Consider the following 20,297-nt stretch of genomic DNA (forward strand, 5'->3'; position numbering starts at 1 on the left):
CGAGAGAGAGAGAGCGAGAGAGAGTGAGAGAGAGAGAGAGAGAGAGAGAGAGAGAGAGAGAGGGAGAGAGTGAGAGAGAGGGCGAGAGAGCGAGCGAGAGAGAGAGAGAGAGAGGGCGAGAGAGAGAGAGAGAGAGAGAGAGAGAGAGCGAGCATCATGGAAAGTTTGTGGTTTTCTCAGATGACTCTCTTCCTGGTGACCAAGGATCAAAGTGTGAAGGGCGTGGATGGTTCCTCTGACTTGTTTGTCTGAAGGGTAATTACTCCATGCGAGCCGCTCCCACGCGCTCTCGGCACGGGGACGGCGTTAGCTCGTCGCTTCGCTGCTCACATTCCTGGCAGGAAAGCTGGTTGTTCGGCGCGAGGCCGCTGGGGATCGATTCCAATGTAAGCGCATGCAAGTCAACTTGGTGTATTTACGACGCGCTGATTCACAATAAAAAATAAAGCACGCGCATGTGTCCTTTTCTGGATTATGGACTTTTACAGCTGGCTCTGTTGATCCCGTGTTGGTTTAGCTTTTGTGTGACCCACAGATGTCGTAAACCCACCACGTCCATACACACTGTGTGTGTTCATCACCCTTAAAGGAGTTTGGGGGTAAAAGGCCTGCCCACACTAACAGCTAGCAGGCCGCCAAGGTCTTTCTCTTCATTCCCGACCTGACATTCTTTCCTCCGCTGTAGTTCACGTGCGGTTTGGAGATAAAAGCCTCCATTCATTAGTCTAACTGAGGGCCCGGCGTAATGACAGGATACCCCACCCTTGTCTGGCAACAACCGGGGTCATATTTTTCCCCCCGTTCTGCTGGCTCTCGCGTTGAAAACAAGCAGTGCAGGCCGTGTGTGCTTCAGGTGCTCCGGTATCACAAGCGTAAAGGGAGGGGATTTCCAGGGCACTTTGTTTCTCTTTCCTTCTTCATCTCCCCGGTTTTACCACACGCACCCCCGCACGCTCGGCAGTGAGCCGTTCAGCCGTCTACAGCCGAGCGCTGCATGCAGCACAGATGTGGGTTATCGGGCCTGTTTTTTTTTTTTTGCAAATCGCTCGCTCGCTTCAAGGAAAATCCTGTAGGAGCGACTCGTGTGCATGTGTAAACCCAGACCTGGCCTTTTGTAACACACCGAAACTCTCCAGGGTTTTTTTTTCTTTTTCGTGAAATAGGAGGTGTGTGACTGTGGGCGAAACTGTGACTATGGTTGTGTGTGGTGGAAGTCTGGACATGTATGAACATGTTGGTTTGAGTGTTTCCTGGCCAGAATGAGAAGACCTTCATTTAACTAAACCGACAGAGTAAGTCACGGTTGGTGTAAGTAGTCCTTTAAAAGACGTGAGTGAGATATTTTAAGTTAGTGTTTCTACTGTACAAGTTAAAGTTGTCAGTGATTCAGTCCCTACTGTAAAAGGTGGCCACTCTGTTGTTGTGCCTCTTCGGGCCAGTGGTCGGGTCCGTTTGTGTTGGACTCCAGTGGGATTAGAGGACTCATCGTGACTGGGCACGGAGGCTCTGGCCACTGGAACCGAAGCCGCAGCCATTTGTTTACCAGTCTGTGTGTTTATGTTGCATTCTGGGTTGTTGTTCCCCTTTGTAACATAGGAGACAGTAGAGAGCTGAGACGGATTTAGGCAGTGGTGGTGGAGGGGGGTGCCACACGAAACAAAGGCCTGCAGCTGCTCGGCGTTTAAAGCTCCTAGGCCACCAGCTGGTATGTGCTCCCGAGTGCTGTGGGGCGTTCAGCGTTGAGGGCAGAGGTGATGGGTACTTCAGGTTCAAGCTTCAAACCAAGACTAACCTTGTGTATTGTTTATTGTTGCCACAAAATGCGCTGCACGTCATTTAGTCATATTAGTTGTTAGTAGGTGCTAAACGTTTTCTCTTCGCTGTTGTTTACTTTGTCTCCCTGTTTTCCGTCGTTTCCCGTATTTCCGACGGCCCGCAAACGCGGCGCGGCTTCACGCTGTATGCCTCTGTTTATTTCCAGAGCGCTGACGTGAACGCCGCTCTCTCCTCCTATATGTGGCTCGTCAGACGGCGGCGGCGCCGCGGATTGGACGGCCGTTGTTGCTGTAGCAGCTTGTGACGTCGCTGCGGGGAGGGGGGGTTGAGGGGGGGGGGGCGCCTTAAAAGGCCATCTCTCCCTCTCGGAGAGCCTCACTCTGGAGGAAGAAGGCGACTAAAGAGGGCTGGTCGACGTGGCACCAAGGGACCCGCCACCCCTCCGTATTTACCAACACCGAGACGTCCGCGGAGAACCCACGTTCCCTCCACCTCGAATAATAAATGCCAAGAGAACCACCACGCGCGCAACGAGACGAGGATCGCGGCTCAGAAGTGGAGAGGAACACAAACACGTAGCGGACGGAGAGAAAAAAAAGCACCCAACGCGCACGGGTCGTCGCCGTTGCCTTTTTCTCAATGCATACCCTTTGTGCCCGCGGAACGATGAAACCAGAGATCAACGCCGCCGTCGGATTTCTGTCGAGATTTCTACGGGTAAAAGGACACGTAAACGATCGACAGGTCCAAACATTCAGCCAAAGCTTACAGGACATCTTGGCAGGTAAGGAGAGCGAAAAATAGCCCCGTTACGCACGGAAAAGCCGTTTCATAATTCGCCGTATCGACAGCTACGGTTCCGGGCGTCGATTTGAGATCTCGTTTGACGGATCAGGTGCTCAGATTTGCCTTAAACGCGGTTTGAGGACGGTTCGGAAGAAGCCTTTCTTTGTTCTCCCTAAGTATCACTATCAGCGCGACCATCGCGCAGCCGCGTCTGCGCACGTCGGAGAGAAGGGAACGGGACAAAGTATAAACACGGTCGACGATATAATGGACGCGAAATGACATTTTGCGAAGACAAAAACATGTAATTTCACCAAAGTGTTCGCTTTGTGTGGGAGGAGGAGGAGGAGGGTCGCTTTGCTCAAATGAGGAAGTGCGCTCCGCTCGATGGAGCTCGGAGAATGGAGCAAAACAGCCCCGAGTGAGTTGGTGACTGCTCAATTACGTAATGCGCGGCGAGGAACGGGTTAATAACGACAGGATCCCGAACGGCACGTCAATATTTAGTGTTCTACACAAACAAACCCGTCGCATTTGGCGGCTGGTTTATAGGAAATACGACTATATTATATCCTCCCGTGTAGGTTTATTACGTCGTCACTATTAGGGTGAATTACCTGGTAATAGAACAAATGGACCGTGAATCCATTCCTCAGTATAGTTCGACCCGCAGCTTTGATTTTGAGTGCTTTTTTCTAGGCCAGTTTTAACATGTAAGTCAGCGCTGGCTGTTGTAAACACGTCATGTCCTCAGGACTCTAAAGCCGCCATACATGAGCCACACTCCAACAGATGACCTACATTTACTCCGTCCTAAACAGGACAGAGTGTAGCAATGACACGCTGTGACATTTCTATTGCGAAAGTGGGATTTTCACAATAAAGGTCGACAAATGCAAAGCCTGCGGCTTCGACCTCTACATTAAGGACGTTCCGTGTTTACAAACATTACCGACGAGTTGATTCCTTCCGGCTGCATTTCAGCAAATAAACAAACCCGACGGTGGTGTTTGTAAACAGACGGACGTTGGAGTTGAGCCGTGTGCGGCCTGCGTGTGTGGGGGAGGGGATGTTTTGGTGGGCGCTTGTGGGGGATGTGGAATTCTGCATATTCCGATAGGAAGCGGAGGGGAAATGCGCTGAAACGACGGTAACGGGTCCTTTGTTTGTGTGTGTGTGGGGGGGGGGCATAATCATAAATAAAGCATTATCATAAATAAAGCGCAGCGAATTGTGAGGTTTGCTGAGATTTCAGGGTCTATTCTAAAACTGCTCTTGTTTTTTTTATTAAAAAAAGGCAGCGGATTAAACGAGGAGTGGAGGTCGTCGCGTTGTCGAGCACGAGGAATGTGTAAAAACAAAGTGAGCGCGTGCTCGCCGCTGAACGAGGCCAGCCAGCCGCCGCTTCACTCGCTCGCTGTTGTGTCTGTCTGTGCACGGGAAGTGGTCGAATTAGCCCCGATGACCAGATTGGAACCAGGCTAGTTGCGTAACTGCAGCCAGCAGGGTTTCACTTCTTCCCGTTTGATTTCAAGCTCTTACCTGAAATGAGTTTGAGTGGGAAAACACCCAGCGAGCCGTCCGTGTGTCTGGTCTGAGGTCAGACAAACAACCCGTCTTTTGTCAAACCCTGCAGCTTAATCTCGGCTGCTTATTTTTTGTTTCCATTCCCTCCCCCTTCGCCCCCCCCCACCCTCCAGCCGTGCCCTCGTTTTTAAGAATAGGCACCGCTGATCCTCTCCAAGCGGCTCTGGGTGATTGTAGGTAGCTGCTTTTTTGTCTCCCCGGGCCGAGGCTGAAAGATCATCCGTCCCCTTGTGCTCTTTCACAAGTGCCAGCCCCTCCATTAGCTCAGCAGTATACAGCCTGTGATAAGACACGGGGGAAGGGGGGGGTCGGGGGTGTTATTATCCCGTCGATGCATACAGGTGGCCTCCGGGCCGTAGCCTGGAGACTGGCCTACTTCACTCCCCCTGTTATTTATACGGCGGTTCGATATGGATGAGGGTTCTCAAGTTGAGGTCAGAACTAAAGATGTAGAGGTGGAAAGTTGCTGGGAGCTACGCTTTGCCGCTCCACATTCCAGACAGGATACAGTTAAGTTTTTCCCCTCGTCACTCTCGACCACAGAATCGCCCGAAGCGAGGCGCGAGTGGCGTCACGCTGGTTTCACTGCGCTCGTGAAAGGAGGAGGAAAAAAAACACCACGCTCAGAACACACATGTTCTCCCTCTCGGAGGCGGAACGCTGCGCTCCGGGGCGGCTGCCTGACGCTCGGGCACCTTCGCTGTTTTTGCTCAGCCATGGACTTTGTGACTCTGACGACAGCCAGGGGAGGGATTGTGCAACACGGGGGCTGGGTTCTGGGCACGTAGGCCCCCGGCGCCGCTGGCCGCCTGTTAATGGCCACTTATCAGGCCTGTAACAGGTGGTGCCGTTTGTCTTTCCGTTGCTGGTATTTATAGTTTGGCCCGATATAGTGGAAATGTGACATCAAGGATAAAAAGTTTAGTACATAACTACATATCTATTCATGTTTCGAAACTACCCTCCTGCTTTCTCTGTTGACCTTTGTTCAACTCGCACTGAGTCTGTCGTCACCATTTCCTGTTTTCAACCCACACAAACAACCTGATTGCAGCTAACCTCGATCGCCTCCCTCTCCCTTCTGTGTCTCCGCAGAGCAATACAAGCACCACTGGTTCCCAGACAGGCCCTGCAAGGGCTCAGGCTACCGCTGCATCCGCATCAACCACAAGATGGACCCGCTGGTGGGACAGGCCGGGCAGCGCATCGGCCTGACCATCCAGCAACTCTACCTGCTGCTGCCCAGCGAGCTCACGCTGTGGGTGGACCCCTTCGAGGTGTCCTACCGCATCGGCGAGGACGGCTCCATCTGCGTCCTGTACGAGTCGCAGCCCGGCCCCATGGTGATGCCGGCGAGCGCCGCCACCAGCGCCCCCTCAGGAAACAGCGGGTCGGTGAGCCCCATGGTGGACAGTCACATCAGCTGCAAGGAGGAACTGATGGTGCTGGGCAGAACCAGTCCCTCCAAGGCCTACAACATGATGACTGTGTCCAGTTAGAGAGGCACGTGGTCGCCGCGGCCTGCTTTTGTTCAGGATCACACCATGGCTGGTCAGATTCTCCGACCAGACCAGGGTGAGCCTTTTTAAAGCTAAGAATATGAAATGAAATAGTGAAAGAAGAAACCTGTAAAAGAAAAAAAACAGAGGATGTGGCCTATCATCCAGGTGATGGAAACCTTGTAGGTTTGATATTTTACCCCCTCCCCCCTCCCTACTGTCATCTGTTCTGTTGTGTCATTGGATCAACTGGGCACTCCGTTTTTCAGGAGAGGCTTTGTGGAAATGGAACTGTTGGGGCAGCTAAAGCAACCAAGCTGGACCCCACCCCCCCACTCACGGAGACCGGCTTCACTCTCCCCAATTCCCTCAACTAGAAACAACAAAGTGATCAGCTCCATCTCTGAAGGGGCTATCATTGACTTTGCACTTTTCTTACTTATGGTTACTATGGGTACATGTTCAACACACCACCAAATCCCAAATTATGAGGAGTTATTACCAGGATCTACCCTTGATTTGCAAAATCCAGAGGCTTTTGAGTTGTTCTTTTTCATCTTTGTTTCCTGGGTGGGGAGGAAGTCGAGGTTCAGACCGAGCCTTTCGCTATTCGAGCTCACGACAAAGAAACTCCCAAAGAGAGCTTCTCTATTTTCTGTAAAACCTTTTGGACCACAGGGATTTAGATTTCTTTATCTTGTAGCTGGAAATAAAGGCGTTCGGTCCCAAGTCCTCCTCTCTCCTTCCCTCCCTCCTACCATCAACACGGAGCTTCACAAAAGCTTCCTGCCAGCCCGCTCTCAGCCCATATGTGAGTGCAATCGGAACGAGCTGTGACACCTGTTACCTGTGGCTACCAGTGTGTCCTGTTGCACTGCCTCCTTCCCATCGCTCGGGTATTTGTAGCTTTCCGGGGGCGAGGGCAGGGGACTCCACCTCCTTCCGCCTCCTCCTATGAATGTTGTAGAAAATTCACAATCAAGATCTTGTGTTGTTCATTTTGCCCTGTCCCCCCGTCCCCGTCACCACTTCATCTCCCGCATCACCAAATTTTTAAGTGTAGCAAAAGGGGTGGGGCCCGTAATACCCGCATACTTATCATTGTGGCCCTTACAGAATTGACATTGAATGCACTTTGACGTGAGATTGTGTGGGATGTGTCAGACTTTCAGACAAAATCGCCTGCATTCCATCCATTCGAATGTCATCTTTCCCCAACGTTTCTGTTGCCCGTCACGCATTTTAAGCCATTTGTTCATACTGTGGCTCCCACTTAGGGCCGGCCTGAACTGCCTGAACTGGGAGTGAGCGTCTCTGGATTTCACAACCCCCTTTTTAACACTGTATTCGTGAGCGTTTCGGAGCGGTGGCGCTTTAGGTGCGGAGTATTTGTTGGTGGTATGTTAGACTTCCTGTCATCCGTTCATATGGCACTGTTCGCTCTGGCAGGTCGCAGAGCTAAGCTGTTATCCCCTAGCTACACACACAGACACAAACGCAGGGTTTGGGTTGCTCAAATGAAAGACACCGTTAATGTGGACTAAGTGATGACTGTGTGGGACTTTGGCCAAAGGGAGGTCTGGAGCGTCGACTGTTCAGAGATCAATTTAACTTGAATTTAAAAACACCGGGCCTTGTCAACCTTCGATCTTCACTTGCATTAGCTATTCTCAAGGTCTTGTAAAAGGGAGAGACTTATCTGTTGGTACGCATTGAGGTGCATTGCCTTACGTCGACGTCATCATGAATTGTGAGCCATTCATGACTTTTAAACCCATATCAGGCTTATTTGAGCCAGCCTGGTGTACAGCGCTGCCTAGACCCTCGCTCGAAGGTGTCACCTTTTGCAGCCTGGCAGCTTCAAATCCACCCCACGCCCCTTCTGGCGTGGGGGTAAGAGTGCCTCAAGTGCCACATATCGACCCCTTAGCTCAGACCTCCTGTTCAGCCAAAAGCACGCCAGCATGCTGCTAGCCGACCCCCTGTGGATGCAGGTAGACTTAATGTGACACATATCATCGTCCATCACCGTGGGGAGCTGGGTAAGGAAGGCGGGGCTTGGGGAACTGGTGTGAGAGAGGGGGGGCCCAGGGACAGACTCTTTTTGTCTAGGGCAGCTAAAATCCCTCCAGCCCCCTCTCTGGACTTATTTGACGTCCCCTGCCCTGGCCAGAAGCCCTCGACCCTCCCGCAGCACTGATGGATAACTAAACCAGCACACACGCTTGGCATGCTCAAGCTGCACTGGGGGGGTGGGCTAGTGAGAGACGAGGAAACATGGATCACAGATGAAGAGGGTACTAGGCCATTGTTTTCTGTGTTCATCTCATTGCGCAGCACTTGATTAGGGACTTTGAGTAGCAACTTTGTTTACATGCATATGAAAGGATGCGATGGCTGTCTGACCCCCACTTCACTCCCAGGTTCTGGGCAGAGCGGTTGCCAGCAGATGCCGAGGGCGGCCGCTGGCCAAACTGCAGGTTGGTTCGCCGCTCGGCAGCCCGGCGGGAGATTAAGCTCCCCCTAAGCCTGTGAGGATCATGGGTAATAGAGCTATAGCCTTTGACGCACTGCAACCCCGTAACCCCCCTTCCCCTGCTCTCTGCTGATACTCCACTCAGCATCTGTGAACAGCTTCCTGGGATCGAACCCCCGAGCTTTGGTTTCCATGGTGGGCACTTGTTTTGAAATCGCACTGCTCCATTATAGCTTTTTAATGTCGCGTAGCAAGATGTTTTGAGATTGGTGTATATTTCGGATGCGAGATGATCATCCCATCTCACGTTTCTCTGTTTTTTTATGGTCACACTGGGATTTTCTCATTTTTCCCCCTCTCTGCCATCCCCATTTTAATTTTTTTTAGTCTGGTGGTCTAACCGAGTTTTAACAGACCTTGTTTTCAGAGCTAGAAAAAAATGAAACCCAAATCTTCATCACCTCCTTCTAAACTGTACCACCGCCACCCCAAATGGTTTTAAACTAAGGATCCATTCAGCTTGTGCGCGTATAGCTTACAGACCTGCGAGTGCTTTGAGTAGTCAGAGGTGTAACAGCACATAAAATGCACTAAATATGTCAAGTTGAAGTTGTGACTTTTTTTTTTTAATGAGATGTGAGGAGTCTCTCCTGGAATGTATTGCCAAACTCAGGCCTCGACATTCAATAAATACCCTTATGGAACAGTTGTGCATGTTAAGACATGAAACCGGAAGGGAACAGCATTTTTATTACTGTTGTTGTCAATATCGTCATCAATTGTTTGAATTATTGCCACTTTCGCATCTGAGGTGTATTCCATATTGTAGAATGTATTGTAAGTGTACAACAAATGGTAGAGTACATAACATTACACATGGGAAGTGCCAATAATTCCAGTTCTGAGGTGTTTTTTCGGGTGTTTTTCCTTTTTTGTATTTCATCTTTTAACATGGATAACGCTTTTTCGTAAGTGAAGCCATTCGTGATGGGAGTGTTGGCAAGGACCAAAGTTGTTTTGGTTAAAAGATATTAGTTTCCATGATCTGTAAATGTAGACGTATCCTTTGTTTTTTTTTTCCTTCTCAGTTTTTTCCCTTTTTTTTCTATTTACATACAAAACCAGAAAATAGACAAAAAAATCTGAGCTTACCCAAGAAGAAAAGCTGTCTATCTTGTGATCTCTCATGTCAGTACACTTTTATCGTGTTCAGTTTCTTTTCCTTGGGTATGTTGTGATGAACTGCTGTAAATTTGTACAGTTCATGTAAATTGATTGTGCCGAAGTTGTACAGATTTCTATATTTTGGAAGAAAAGTTTTTTTTCTCTGTAATAAAAGATTTCCTATCTTGGCATCATATTTCCTGTGAGCGGTGTCATTCTTTACTGATAAAGTAAAGAAACAGAAGTGTATCTAGAAGGGTGCAGCTTCATGAATCTAAAGCTCCCAGATTGGAGTTTGACCCAGTCTGTGAGGACACGGTCGGTCATCTGTGCCAAGAAGATCAGCTCTTCTCGTGCCTCTGTGGTGTCTGTGCTCCACATCCTGGGAGTAGCTGGAACATTTCATAAGCTCTCGGCCGCTTTCTTTAAAAAGCTCAGATCAGCAAATTCAATTTTCGGACATTTGGAATAAAGGTCAGCATTTCATTTTCCACCCACGGGGAGCCGAGCCTTTCTAACAGTGGGATGTGACAGATGGCACCATTACCACGGATTCAGGAACTAAAAAAAGAAAAACTGGCACTAATGCGCAAACAGCTGACTCTGCAAAACCCGGAGTTAGTACGGAGATCGCTGCCCCGCTCTGAATCCCACAGGTTGCTTAGCAGCGAGGGCAAGAAGACAAACATTTGGCTGACTTTGACACGCAGACAAAAGCAGAGAGCGAGACGAGCTGGTTCAGCCGGAGCCGAGAGGCCGAGGGCGCGGGGAGGGAAGCGGGCCGGGCCCGTGTTTACGTCGGTCCCAGTTCTGCCAACGCAGCGACAGATTCCGACAGGCCTGAATCGAAATGTCTGGTTGTACCGAGCTAAAGTTGCTGGTGGCAGCAGGTCAGAGGTCCAACTCTACGGCACCGAGTGGTTTGTTTTGTATGAAAATAACGTCTGCACGGGAAGCGAATGCTTAAGCGTCCAACAGAAACACCCAAACGACACGCGGTCCAGATTGAACAGGGTTTTGTAATCCTCCCTGGACGCGCGGGTTTTGCAATGACTTATTTGAGCAAGATGTTTTGACACGTTTTCATCTCGGAAAAATAAGAAGTGAATTGTGACCCGCGACTGAGCTTCGCAAGGTGATGTTTTTCACAAACACGCCACGCTTTCAAGGCTTTTTTTCTTTAAACCTAGCAAAATGATCTCATCAAAGCTGCAAAATATTTGACTCGTTTTCCAAGAAATGCTGCGCCTTGGCCGCGTTTGCTGATTCCGGGTCAGTGTTGTCACTCTGGAGCTACTGGGCCGGGCTACGTGCATGGACCGGTTGGAAAACAAAGGTGTGGTGAGTGACGGTGTGCGCTGACAGGCAGAGCCGGGCATCTGGGCCAGGCCTCCTGCAGAGCCGGGCTTCTTGTGCTCCTCCGAATAGAGGACAAAGGCTGTTGCAGCTGCGTATGTCACAGGCTTCTGCGAATGCGCCCCGGGCTGTGGGTTCGTTGTGTTTTGATGCACTACATCTAAAAGATGAACGCCGGGCGAATACAAAGCAGCCTAGTCTCATTATGCTTTTTTATCACAAGCTGCTAGTAAATATTTCACTAGGAATTTGTCCCCGAGACTTAACTCTTATCAAACGTCTGTTTTACGACGCGAGCCGCAGAAACCCCCGGCTGTGCACCGCCTCACTGCGTGTTTTCCACTTTATTGTGAAGGTGTGTGTTATTCAGAAGCCAAGGACATGTTGAGTCCTCCTTGAAACTGATCCCTGCCCTTCCCCGGTTTGTCTCCGGGGTGTAGCTACAACGCTACAACCCCCCCGCTCTTTCTGCCTCCCCTCGGGGGCACGATTCATCGCCGGCCCCCGACATCTGCCCCCCCCCCCCCCCACCTTGCACACCCCTCCCACCGGCGTCCGAGCCGGGACAATTCGCGGGACGGCAACCGGCGGGGGCGCAGAGAGGTCCGGCTCAGGCTGCTCACGTCAGCGGAGCGACTCTTAGGGGGAGACGTAGCTGTAGCGTGACAGTTAACCAGGCAAAACGTCCTGGAAACCAAAATGATGATGTAAACACGCGGCGCTGGTGCTAACGACCTCGTTTTCGTCGCCAGATGACTGTTTGTGCTGTGCATAAACAGTGCAGGTCACTATTTACAGACGCTCTTGTGTGCACATGTGCAAAACTCGTCCAACTCTTGAGGTTCTGCCCTGCTTGTTTTTGACCCTGTGTCCCGGCCTCTGTTTGTCTTCACGGCTCCTTGTCCAGCCTGTCGCTAGCATCGCCAGCTCACGCTCACACACTAGAGGAATTCCTGGCATCAGGCCTTACTGGGACGAGGTGCGGGGGTCTCAGTGGGGGGTCGTGCGATGGGATAGTGTCTCTCTCACCTTTGTGAGCGTCGCTAGCGTGTTTGTCTGCTTCCTCATATGGTTATCTGAGCGCTAGCGGGGAGACGTGGAGGCAGCGTGTCCCTGTGGTCAGCGTCTCCTAATCAGAAGGTCCCTAAATATAGCCTGTCCTCAGGGCTCAGCGAGAGGCCTGGCAGACCGCACGCACCGAGGTGCAACCGCGTCTCCACACAGACGCAGAGTTATTCAGCTCGAACCCGCTGTAGAGGCCCACGCAATCAATCACATGCTCTGTGTAGACAGTCCACTCCCACGGACAAACACAGCGGCGACGCTGGGATCACGCCAGTAAACAGACACGCACAAGCTGTGGCTGCAGACTGCAAACGACGCTACACAACGCTGTGCGCCGCCTCGAAGCCGCTGCCGCTGCTGCTGCTGCGTCACACCGAGGCTCCAAACAAAAACAACAGTGGCTTGGCCCCGGAGCACGTGTTCGTTTAAAGCCCCCGCTGCTCGGAAACCTCGCTAGCTCGCACCTCGTTTCGCGCCCGCGCGGCCGCTGGATGTGTCGGTTTCGTCTGCTTTGGTTTGGTTTTCTGAGAAACTGACAGGAAAACGGCGAGAGAAGACAACCTCTCAGCTGTTTCCTGTTTATGTTGATTGGAAGGTGTCATCTGCCAGCGAGCGGCGACGCAGGGAGATGCTGAGATACAGCGTCTCGTTAGCGAAGCGAAGTGAAATGGATGAAAGAAGGCTCAAGACAGAGCAGAAGTAGAAATCAGTGCAGGTTGTACTTGTATACGTATAGAACAAGACTTATAGAAGAAAAAGCCAGGTGTGCCTCGACCCGGTGAGGAGGCAGTGAAAGATGTGTGTTTACAGTTGAGAAAGACTTAAACTGTTAAGGAAGAAACAGCTGACAGGAAGTCCCGCTCCCCCTTTTCTTCACAGCCGTGCGAGAACACACACGTACAGTGTTACGTCTGCCTGTGGGTGTTTTGAAGCCAGTCAACAGTCGGCGTAGAATGTACAGAACACGCTGTGCCGAAGCCAAAAAGGGGAAGAGTCTCGTCGAGTGAGCGCGACAGACACGTACGCGAGCGTCCACAACAAGATAAAAGACAACGCTGAAAACAGCCTTTATTCATGGTCCCGGCTATAAAAAGATCCTGTGATAGGATCTGCTCAGGCATGTACCCGTTGGTGTTTCACTTCCCAAGTTTGCTTCAGCTGCGTTTCCATCGTGGGGCTTGGGAACAGAAATCACTTCCAGGAGCGTTAGCAGCAAAAGCATCCGAGGCTAATTTGTTTATGTCGAACGCTAGCGGGTTGGACTGGTTTGTGTCTCTGGGTGATACTGCTGCCCCTGTGGCAGCCAGATATGGATGATAAAGCAGCAGCGCGACGTGGAACGTGCGAAAACAGCCGTGACCTAGTTAAGATTGGCAGCTTAATGAGTAACTGTGGGAAAGTAATTTCCCCGCGGTACTAATATGTTACTCATTACCCATAAAGCACCTCACTGTAACACACACAACCTGGCATTGTACAAACAGTACAGGAATTGGTCATCTTGTGTTTGTAAACTAAGCTTCTTGTAAAAGTCGCTCCATTCACCTGATTGGGTGAGACACACACTACAAGGACCCAGCCTAGAGTCTAGTGTGTGGGTTTGATGTGTCTGCAGACCATCATGAATCATGACAGGCTTGGTTTGGCGAGTTATCCGGAGGACGGGATTGGTTCTATTGCTGTGCTCCGTTATTCCCTCCTGATTCCACCGACTGAAATAATCCCACAGAGAATGAGGAGCGATGATTAACGACTCCCAAGATCTGAGATTTCATCTCACGGATGATAGACATGGACCAGCGGGCCCGGCTGGAATGGGCTGGAGCGGCGCCGCGCATTCCAGTGCCGCCGTGCGCTCTTCGCTGGCCTACTTGTGTCAGCGGGGGCCTTCCTCCTCCTCCTCCTCTTCCTCGCCGGGGCCGCACATAAACACTTGGGGGCGGGAGCACGTGGCTGAGCTCCACGTAGGCGAGCGCAGGCGAGCCCACATCACTCGCACACGCTCTGCAGCAACTGGACGCGCAGGCGCGGAAGCACCCGCCGATCATGCACTTCATAGTTAATAGCTTTATAGCTTTCATAAGGGAAACATCTGGCAGCATCCAACGCCTCGCTTCTCTTTTAATCTCCCTCGCTCTCTGAAGTCCCCCCTCTCCTCCCAGCTTTCAGCCTGGCGGTTCGGTGCCATGACTCTGTCACATCTGGAGCTGTTTTTGATCCGTCGAGTGCTTCGGCGGCAGAAAGCAACGGCGCTGACCTCCCCCGAATGCACAGGCCCTTCTTTCTCCCGCCGTGCAGCCTCTCCGCGTCCTCCCTTCTGTTTATTTTCCAGTTTTTCCCCCTGAAGCCTCCGCCAGCTGTGGTCACACATCCTGCATCCGGCCGTAGTCCGCTTTTGCCAAAATACAGAATTCCAGGTTGCACCAAATGAACCGGAAAGGACACGAACCATTTTGGCCTTCCTGGAAAAGTCAGGGACAGGCCACAGCCCAGCTCAGCTTGGTCGCTTTGTATTTTACTCTTCTCTTCCTACTTCTGGACAAGGACAAAGTTGGATCTGTTGCAGAACAAGGCATGACGTGGAAACAGGCTTTGACTGCAGCTGCATGTGCTTGGCCTAGTTTTTGAATCCATTAAACGATCGGTGTGTGTGTGTGTGTGTGTGTGTGTGTGTGTGTGTGTGTGTGTGTGTGTGTGTGTGTGTGTGTGTGTGTGTGTGTGATAGAGTCAACAACTGTCAGTGATGTTTTAATGCACGTTTCACAACGAGTGTCTGCGTGAGATGCGATGTGTCACGTTCGCAGGTTTTCCTTTTTTTGCGTTGTTTCTTCTGCCGGGGAGTGAAATCCGCTCCAACATTCCTGACTCTGCCTGCACGGAGCCGACCCGCTCCGCTAATGTCAGCCGGAGGAGCCGCCGCAGCCAGGGTGCTTTTACACCTCTCATTGTGGCCCAGACAAAGGAGAGTCCACGCGGTTCCTGCCAACAAACGAAAGCCGCGCAAAGAGAAATACCAAACCTCCCTTCGCCACATCCCTGCGTTTGGCCAAAGGCATCTTTGATGTCATCCAAAACCATGCTTATCTTCTGTGTAAACGCTCCAGCTTTGTGTGTGGCTTAGCCCTATATGCTGGATGTAAGGCTGGGTGTGCACCTCAGGAAAGGAAGGAGACAATGGGCCACTATGGGCTGGAGGCTGTGGAGCTTTAATGACAGGAGCAACCTGAAGGCTTTGACAGTTGTTATACTAAACGTTCCCTCCTTCACAAAGGAAGCGGGCCTGAAAAACAAGCACACGAGACTCGGCTTGTTCCTCCGGCACCTTCATGCAGGCGTCTTCCTGCCCATGAAGAACATGCTCCAAACCGCAGAAACGCTCCCCGATCACCCCGCTCCACTTTGGGGTGTTGTTTTCCGCCCATGCACACAAATCGAGGTCGCATTTGCGCCACGTCTGCATGGCCGCGTGCAGCAGATGCCCTTCGCCTGCAGACCCGCGGGGGCGACTGCGCACACGAACAATGCCACCAGTTGCTGCGGGTGGAAGCGTCCTGGTCGTCTGCCAGCGCGCGGGGAGGGACTGACCTCACAATGGAGGGCGTGAGCTTGGCTCCGCTGTGCTGCGCTGGGGGAGGGACGCAGAGGTGGAGGAGGCGGGGGGAGGAGATGAAGCCAGACAGATGGGGCAGACAATGAGGCCTGGACACCCAGCATGCACGTCAACAACACCCTCCAGCCTCCTGCTCCTCTTTACAGCCACGCTGTTGCTTCTTTGCCCAACAGCCCTCTGCTCATTCCTCAAACAAGCATGTTTTTCTTCCACCTCCTCCTTACTGTCCTATCGCTCGCTGGGTCTGATCGGTCTAAACCACGATCCAGCTGTGAATTGCAATAAAGGAGGCGCAGCCCCGTCTCCCTCCATCCGTCGCTCATCCATCTCCGACCACAAAGGAAGGTCGGCTATTGTTGGTTTGTTCTCCGCTGGGGGCCCTCGCCGCTTTGAATTCGCAGGCACATGCGCCAATGCAGGGGATGCCGGCAACCTGACGGGTTGAGCCTGGACACAAATCAGGCCATTCTTTACCACAAACAATCTTTTACTGGTGAGGAGTAATGAGGCTAAGCCTGTAGTCTACACAAATATGCAGGAGGCAGTCCAGCTGCAATCAGCTGCTCAGCGTGTGTGTGTGTATACGGCCACATCTGTGAAAAGCTCGCACCGAGTGGCTCTTTGAGGATCAATTGGAGGGCGCAGACAGGAAGCCCGGGACAGCGTTCACACGCTGGCTCCACGTGAACAACTGCTGATCCCAGAGCTGACAGAAAGGAAAAAAAGGGGCGACCTTTGACCTTTCAATATAGCCGGTGGAAAATGACACTGTATCACTGTGTCGCTAAACTTTAAAAAGGTAGGATCAGAGGGGAGTAATAGTCAACAGAAGGGTTCCTGCAGCTACAGTTGAGCTTTAAGAGCTGAAAAATAATACACACAGTCTGTTTATTGTCACAACAACTGAATTCACTCTCTAGATACATGGTGCAACCTCTTGACTCATGTCCTGTCACAGCTGATGAACTGCGCCCGTTGCGATATTCTGTGAAACACCCACTGTACGGCATTGAAGCATGTATGGAATCTATGTATGACGACTATGCGAACATGTGTTCAACCTGGGTTGATCTTTGGGCGTGTGGGTCGCTGGGGCGACATCTGCATCCTGTGCCCCCGCCACGGGCGCTGAGGTTTCCCAGCGGGCCCTGAACTCGCCTCCCCGCAGTGACAGGTGTTGCTGTGTAGCCTTGCGTGCACCTGTGTTACTGTAAGACTGTGTGACATACATACATACACATTAAACAAATGGTGAAATAAGCTCGACCATATATGGTCATATGACAGCGTGGGGCCATCTTTACATCTCTACAGCTACTCGTAGTGGTTCATTTCAGTTAATTGTGTATCTTTGCAGCTTTAGATGCTCACACCCCATGGAACATGTTCATTCTTCATGGTTCTTATAATCAAATGAACATACACAAATATTGCCGTTGAAATACTGTCAAAACCATTAGGCATTCAAAATGTCACGTTACTGTAAAACACCCAGAGATATTTCGGAGTCAATATGTTGCAGCCAAGTGAGATGAGACGGAGGTGAGGCTCGGCGAGAAGCGGTGGAACCGGTTCGCGGTATTTATGGAGCGGTTTCATGCGGCTAATCGCGCAGTCGGAGGGCTGCAAATCAATAGTGACAGCAGGGCCAGGCACTCCCTAGCATGAAAAAGACAAACAAGCAGAGGGGAGGAGAGAAAGTCCGCTCCTGTGAGTGAGCCAGAGTCAGAGGCTTCCTGGAAGGACGGAAAACTGAAGTGAGCTCACCCTGTGGCAGCCATAGATTGGATCTAGAGCCACACACACACACACACACACACACACACACACACACACACACACACACACACACACACACACACACACACACACACACACACAAAAGAATTCTTTCCACATACTTAGCGCTCTACAATCAACAGGTAATAACAGCTCTAAACTGCATGTATACGTTGGATAATAACTCTGCCGCTTGTAATCACGCATCACCTGCACTCCCTGACCAAATTGCTGCAATTACTTACCCGCCACGGCATTTTCATTCCCGCTGCCAGATCCTGGGGTGATTATGTGTCATTACAGGCCGGTTTCAAAGAAGATGCAATATGCATGAGAGCGGCAGAACAGCCGAGCTCGTCCCTGAGGTCACGGAAACTTTGCTATTGTTGCATATCGAGCCAAATAACAAGGAGGAGGGCAAAGAGATGACGTCTTTCATGGAGAATCTTCTCGGTAACACAGCTGTGGGCAGATGCATTCGGGGTCGAAGGTCAAGGATGCAGCAGTTGAATGCGTAGGTGGACTTGCGTAATCAAACTGCGTACAGTCAGTCCCTCAACAGATGCTTCATTGAGTCAATTAAATGGTGTCAGTGCTGATGTGACTGAGCAGGTGGGGCTCGCCTGCGAAAAGCAGATTAAGAAGCACGATTTGTGTGTGTGTGTGTGTGTGTGTGTGTGTGTGTGTGTGTGTGTGTGTGTATGTGTGTGTGTGTGTGTGTGTGTGTGTGTGTGTGTGTGTGTGTGTGTGGTAATGCGACCTTGTCCTAAGCTCAAGCCGCGGCAGGGAAACAGATCCCATGAAAAGAATTGGAGGAAGCGCACAATAACACTCCCCGCAGACACACTCGCACACAAAGAGGTGGCGTGAGGGGATTATGCACACACACACACACACACACACACACACACACACACACACACACACACACGCTCAGGCTGGAACACAGGCCGGCCCGTACACCGGTGACAACTCGGATCGGCTCGCTTGTCAGTCAGACGGGAGCGCCGCCCGCGCCCACGGAGTCGGGCCTGGTACCACCGGTGTCACACAGACTATCACCCACAGTGACAGCGCCGGAGTGGAGAGGACGCCACCTGCAGCCACCGCAGGCTGTGAAGCATCACCCCGTGTGCTGGAACATTGCTGGCTATATTTACCAGCACTAATGGGTGAGTTATTAGATGTTCTGTTCTGGGGGGAAATTGGCCAATTTGTGATGGATTAACTGTGTTTGGAGGTGGAAGTTTAAAACCTCGATGGTTAATTCCATAAATTCAGCCCAGAACACGAAAACAGGAGATATGAAATCTGCTCAGATAGATGGAAACTCTGCACCAGAGGCGACATTTGCTCATGTTGGGTGTTCAGTACATCTGTATATGAAGTCCTAAACAAACATAGAAGAAGAAGCAGCTTGAACGGCCTGACCTTCAGTCGCCCTAAATGCATTCACATCATTCCAGCCACTTTAACTGCGGGTGACTCTGCAGACCCGCATGTTAATGGGCTTCATGTAAGCAAAGTGCTTTTCCCAACTTTGGCTTCCACACGAGCTTTTCAGGCTGTCAAGCGAACAAAGAGCGAATAAAAAAACCAAGAGAAACAAAGACAAGAGAACAAACACTGTGAGGGAGGATACCAACACCTGCGCTTCTGTGCCTTTGGAAAGTACCCCCTCCCACACACACACACGCACACACACGCACACACACACACACACACACACACACACACACACACACACACACACACACACACACACACACACACACACACACACACACACACACACACACACACACACACACACACCAGACTGTTATGTTCTTTCACTCTCTCATCACCATAGCTACTCAGTAGAAGTTCTCCAAAGGGCCCTTACAGCCCACAAAGTAGCCAGATCCTTGCTTTTCTATGTAACCGCCGGCAACAATACGTACACTTGTTTGGCCGCTCGGTTTTGTAGGTCTCCTTTGTGTATTAAGATGAAGAGAGAGGAGGGTGAGGCAGTCTGAGCTGCTTTTGGACACTCTTTCGGGGCAGCGTGGGCAAAGACGGAGGGAAACATCTGAGCCGAGCTGGAAACGGGCCTGAAGCAGCAGCCGACGTGTGTGTGTGTGTGAGTGTGGACGTCTTCCTCCAGGCTCCGTACCTGCGCTGCGGGACTGATCAGACGCTCCTTCATCTCTGCTTTTGTTTCAATCCTTTCTTCTTCCTTTGTGTCAAATCCTGTGTCGCTCCCCTCTTGGCCTGACCTAAAACCCCAACTCTGGCCTATTGTCCCAGAAGCTACACACTGACACACACACACACACACACACACACACACACACACACACACACACACACACACACACACACACACACACACACACACACACACACACACACACACACACACACACTCGCAGCCTGCTCCATTGTCCTGCCTCTGCTGGCCTAAGTCCTAATGCTGCGTTGGACTCCTGCCCATGTAAACAAGCTCCCCGTCCGTCTTTCTGCCCGTCCGTCTGTCTCTCCGCTCGTCCTTTGTATCCATTCATGTCACTATGATCACTCTTTTCACTTCATTATGCCGCTCTCCATCTCTCCGGCCTCCTCTGCCTCCCTTCATGCCGTTGTGCTCTCTAAGCTGGGCTGAGCAATTAGTTAATGCACCCTCCACCCCAGGGGTGACTCTGGCACAGACGGCTTCTCGTCTGTGCCTGGAAGTGAGTGTGGCTCTGGCCCTCATCTCAGCGCGCTCCACGTAGTAGCCGGGGTTCCAGCAAACAGCCTTTTAATTACCGCGTTTCGGAGCATCCGGACTGACTGTTATAAAACACGGTTTGTTTATTTTTGGCTGTTGCAAGAAGCATCAGCATGTCTTTAAATGCATTCATGCTCTGTCGTCATCTGTTAAAGGCAAGTGTTGTGTAAACAGCTGAGGCTTTTTCTCTGAATCAGGGATTAAATGCAGCTTCAAGCAGAATTTATAAAAAGATTGTGAAAATATTATGTACATAAACAGCTCTTTAACTCAATATACTTAGCACATGTTACTTTCTGCATCTACACTGAACACGAGCTACTGCTGCTCCATCTGTAGCTACTCATAGAAACAAAAAATAAAAATAACGTCCTTATAATCATTTTAATCATTCAAGTTTCATCTTAAATCTCATTATTACACTCATATCTTTTTTTAATCCTCCTT

At 51.0% G+C, this 20,297-nt stretch overlaps 1 protein-coding gene across 1 annotated transcript; it reads left to right on the forward strand.

The window, feature by feature from the left end:
* Positions 1–2,142: 2,142 nt before the first annotated feature.
* btg1 (B-cell translocation gene 1, anti-proliferative) lies at positions 2,143–9,484 on the forward strand. The gene is made up of 2 exons (XM_029162492.2): positions 2,143–2,560; positions 5,245–9,484. The coding sequence occupies exons 1-2, from the start codon at positions 2,416–2,418 to the stop codon at positions 5,646–5,648; spliced, it is 549 nt and encodes a 182-aa protein (XP_029018325.1). The 5' UTR covers positions 2,143–2,415; the 3' UTR covers positions 5,649–9,484.
* The last annotated feature ends 10,813 nt before the right edge of the window (positions 9,485–20,297 follow it).

This window comes from Betta splendens, chromosome 9, assembly GCF_900634795.4.
Source record: "Betta splendens chromosome 9, fBetSpl5.4, whole genome shotgun sequence".
NCBI classification, from domain to species: domain Eukaryota; kingdom Metazoa; phylum Chordata; class Actinopteri; order Anabantiformes; family Osphronemidae; genus Betta; species Betta splendens.